The sequence below is a fragment of the Asparagus officinalis genome, chromosome 6, assembly GCF_001876935.1.
Source record: "Asparagus officinalis chromosome 6, Aspof.V1, whole genome shotgun sequence".
NCBI lineage: Eukaryota > Viridiplantae > Streptophyta > Magnoliopsida > Asparagales > Asparagaceae > Asparagus > Asparagus officinalis.
The window spans coordinates 25,391,803-25,396,709 of NC_033799.1; the positions used below are offsets into that span (position 1 = coordinate 25,391,803).

The following is a 4,907-nucleotide window of genomic DNA, read 5'->3' on the forward strand; positions in this document are numbered from 1 at the left end:
AAATTGAGGGGCTTGCCGAAGTAGAAAGAGGAGGAGGATTAGGTTTAGGGGTTTTTGTATTTTTTTTAAGATCAACCTAGATGGAAATTTCCGTCTAGGTTGAGTTTTTTAATTTAAAAAAAAAATTATTCCATCTAGGTTGGTATTCTAGATGGAAATTTTCGTCTAAAATGCCTCAAACTAGACGGAACAATCTAGACGAAAAATTTCCGTCTAGTTTTCCTCAATCTAGACGGAAATTTTTTCCGTCTAGGTTGTTCCGTCTAGTTTAGTCGTTTTTCTACTAGTGAGTTATGACTAAGATCAGTGTTCCTTGCATGTTTTTTTCCTAGATACCTATCTCTTTAAGGCACTAATTATTGAAAAATCTTTGCAAATTCTAATTTTAGATCATCCTTTCTTGTAGTTTTTAAGATACATCCTAAAACACAGACTTTCTTACAGTTTTTGCAAATTCTAATTTTAGCACTTGCTGCCTTCTTGCAGTTTTTTGAACCTTGTCCTATTAATAGTCTGAGTAAGTCTTTATTCTAATCATAGAATGAGTGGTTTGACAAACTTATTAATATGGGAGGCTTAACATGTGCAGAGATTCTAGGCAGCAGCTAAAAATCTTAAAAAAAAAAAAAACAGTTGCTTCTTTTTAAGATGATGGGTTCTTAGGTAACTGAGAGATAATAATCAGGCCAAAACTTTTGAAAAATGGTTGCTTATATGATGCGGACATCCAGGACATCCAGGCACGTGCACGGGACTTTGACATGTTTATCAGCACAGGAGACGTCGTGTTTTAGCTTTTTATCGGGTCCCTATGATGTGGTTTTAGTTGTGATAGAGTCGAGTCTGTATTTTCATTTGTTTTTCTTTTAATAAGAGTTGTAGTTAGTTTTGCTTAATAAGAGTGTTACTTTAGTCCCACATCGGATGTGGAGGGAGATGAGTCTTTTTTGTAAGCCTATTTAAAGGCGGGATGATTTGTAATCAAATGATGAATTATTGATGAAATAAAATATTTGAGTTTTCTAAAAGAAATGAAAATTCTCTCATAATATTTGGTGTGTGAAACCCAAATATTAGATCTAGGTGTGTGAAACCCTAGTTCTCTAACCTCTTTCAAAATCCAATACCCCCATTTCATTCAGCCATCATTTTGTTTTCCTGTCAATTCCTCACAGCCACTCATTTACTCTCAAGTACATCATAGCTGTCCATTATAAAAAAAAAGAGAAAAGAAACCCTAGTTCACTCCCACAGCCGCCAAAGCCTTCCCCCTTTCCCCTCCGTTCAAATCTTCAGCCCCACACCCCTGCTCTCCTCTTCAATCTCCAAGCCCTAGTCTCAGCGCCTCTTTCCAGCCCGACGCCATCCTCCTCGCCGACGAAGCCTTCGTTTCTCCCCGCGACGATGACCAGCCAGCCCAGGATCCTCGAGCGCCTCCTCCAGATCCCGACCAGCCGACATCGCCGCCTCCTTCCAGTCGTCCCTCCCCTCCCTCTCTCGCGGGTCCTTCGACACCACCCCGACGGCCGCCCTCCTCACGAACGACGACAGCCAGCCCCCCGCCTCTTCACCAGTCTTGCAACACCACCGCCAACACCCCTTTTCATCCTCCAGCAGTGCCCTAGCCGAGCACACCAGATCCGATCAACCTGCACAACAAAAGTGATACAAGTGAGTCCAAACCACGGATTCCATCAAGTAGTTTCTTCTCTCAACTATTTAGAATATTGTTGGGTTCATCATTTGAATTACATCTATGAATTATTATCAATTATCTGCTGTTCCACTTACAATTGGTGAGATGTGTGATCTGTCGACTATATATTTTACTGAATTTTGATATTGAGATTCGAACAATACCATCGTAACTTGAATTGCATTTAATTTCAATAAGTTTCAACTGGTCTTTAGAACTACGCTTGCAATTTAATTCAATATTAAGAAATTGTGAATCTATTTCCTACACGATCGTGATTTAGTTGGTGAAACATTGTGTAATTTCAATTAAATTGGTGATCGCCTGAATACACACACGTCGTTTCACATCATTTTGGTATCAGAGCACGGTTAGGTAGGAAATTACATCATTTTTAGTTTGCATTTATTATTCTGTCTGCAATTGCATCTAAAAAAATTTACATCTTTTAGTTGTTTGGGCGTGATTAGTGCATGCCACTCCGTAGTGGTCAAACTTACTTATTAGGAGAGTCTAGCGAGTCGGACAATTCTAGAATGGATTCCAACGCGTTCCCCATAGCTGACCTCATGAGTCAACTCAACGCTTTAACCCAAGCCGTGAACGAAGTTCGTCAATCTCAACAAGAAGATCGTGACAAATTGCATGAAAGATTGCAGAGGTTAGAAATACGTGGGACGCAAAACAACGAACACAACGAAGAGCACGTTCCAATCAGAACCCACCAAAGACGTAATGCTCAAGATCCTGACGAACGATACCTGAAGAGCATTAAGCTGGACGTTCCTACTTTCGATGGACGATCGGAGCCTAAAAATTTCTTGGAATGGATCCGACAAGTGGACGATTACTTCAACTGGTATCCACTTTTCGAAGAGAGAAGAATCAAATTTGCAGCAATGAAACTAACTGGTCAGGCTAGCCAATACTGGGCTAACTTGGAAATGATGAGAGTAGCTCGCCAAATGGCCCCCATCAACACATGGGCGAATATGAAAGACAAGCTCAAAGAGAAGTATGTACCTGTATCTTACCACGAACGCATTCTCGACAACTGGAACCGATTTACACAAGGTAATAAATCCGCTAAGGATTATGTTACTCAATTTGAAGAGTTCCAAATTCAGTGTAATGCTTTGAACATTGAGAATCCACACCAAACTCTCTCTCGATTTAGAGCCGGACTTCGAGAAGATTTGCGAAATGAACTTTTGATTCGAGGAATTTCTGAGCTTGAGAAAGCCTATGTCGTAGTTCAGGACTTAGATACTACGAGGTCTAGCTCCACTTTCAAGAATTCCGTACAAGGACACAAATATACTTTGGGTCAATACCCAAATCGATTTCAAGCTCAAACATCATCACAAAAGACCGACACCTCGAGCGGGAATAAAGAACGAGATAACAAAGGCAAGGGCACTGAAAGGAATTTCTCAAAGGTTAGTTCCACTACCAAATGTTACAAGTACCAAGGGTATGGACATGTGGCTGCTAACTGTCCAAGTCCCGTTAAAATCACCATTGTCAACGGAGAGCCTGTTGAAGAATTAGAGTCAAAGAAAAATGAATTCGTTTATCATGTGGAAGAAGAGGATTTTGACTCAAGTGAGGAATTTGACGAGAATGATATTAGTATTGGTTGCATTCGATCAACACCGTCAAGTCAACTAGCTGTCGTTAGATGTGCTTTGACCCAACCGAAGGACCAAGATGATTGGAGACGAACAAATATGTTCCACACATTCACAAAGATTGGAGGAAAATCTTGTAAAGTTATTGTGGACAGTGGAAGCTGCATCAATGCAATATCGTCTACGGAACTTGCTAAGTTTGGTCTGAAAGCTGTACACCATCCGCACCCTTATAGAGTCATGTGGATTGATTCTACCGCACTAGACGTTAAACAAAGATGCCTTGTGCCGATAGACTTTAATCTGTACAAGGATAAGATTTGGTGTGACGTTGTGGCCATGGATGTGGGTCATGTCATCCTTGGACGACCATGGTTGTATGATAATGATGTAACTATCTATGGTCGAACAAACACATGTCATTTTGAACATGAAGGAAAGAAGATCAAGTTACTCCCCAGTTCACCCAAGACTAAGCAACCCGAACAAAAGCCAATTGCAGTAAAGAAAAATAAGGGTGTTAGCTTGATCACAACAAAGGAGATCCGTCAAGAGTTTGAAAAGGGAGCCCCAGTCATGATACTCACAGCCAGGGAGGTCACTAAGGAATCTAGCAACCCCCTTCCTCCTGAAGTCACTCCGGTGATCACGGAATTTGCTGATGTTTTCCCTGAAGATCTCCCCGACAAGTTACCACCGATGCGTGACATTCAACACGCTATTGATTTGGTCCCTGGAGCGAGTCTTCCCAACTTGCCGCATTATAGGATGAATCCTACTGAACATGCTGAACTCAAGAAGCAAGTTGATGAGTTGTTAAAGAAAGGATTTATCCAAGAGAGCATGAGTCCTTGCGCGGTTCCCGCGTTGCTGACGCCAAAGAAAGATGGATCGTGGCGTATGTGCGTGGATAGTCGTGCCATCAATAAGATAACAGTGAAATATCGTTTTCCAATCCCACGTTTGGATGATATGTTGGATATGATGTCTGGCGTTACTGTCTTTTCAAAGATCGATTTAAAGAGTGGTTATCACCAAATCCGCATTCGTCCTGGAGATGAATGGAAGACCGCCTTCAAAACGAAGGATGGGTTGTACGAATGGATGGTCATGCCTTTCGGATTGACCAATGCTCCGAGTACTTTCATGCGAGTGATGACGCAAGTACTACGTCCGTTCATGGGTAGATTTTTGGTAGTCTACTTTGACGACATCCTCATTTACAGTCAATCTCGTGAGCAACATCTTAACCATTTGTGACAAGTTTGCTCTATACTAAGAAAGGAAGAACTGTATGCGAATCCAAAGAAGTGTACCTTTCTTGCCACACAGGTTCAATTCTTAGGGTTTGTAGTCTCTGTTGAAGGAGTATCTGCAGATCCTGAAAAAGTCAAAGCGATAAATGATTGGCCCGAGCCCAAGAACATCCGTGATGTGAGAAGCTTTTACGGGCTCGCTACCTTGTACCGTCGGTTTATCAAGGGATTTAGCACGATCATGGCTCCAATCACCGACTGTTTAAAGAAAGGCGAATTTGAGTGGTCACGCGAAGCCACCAAGGCATTTTTAGAAATCAAGGA

At 41.6% G+C, this 4,907-nt stretch overlaps 1 protein-coding gene across 1 annotated transcript; it reads left to right on the forward strand.

Moving 5' to 3' along the window:
• LOC109845204 lies at positions 1,067 to 4,608 on the forward strand. Its single transcript, XM_020414424.1, has one exon. The coding sequence runs from the start codon at positions 2,170 to 2,172 to the stop codon at positions 4,585 to 4,587; it is 2,418 nt and encodes an 805-aa protein (XP_020270013.1). The 5' UTR covers positions 1,067 to 2,169; the 3' UTR covers positions 4,588 to 4,608.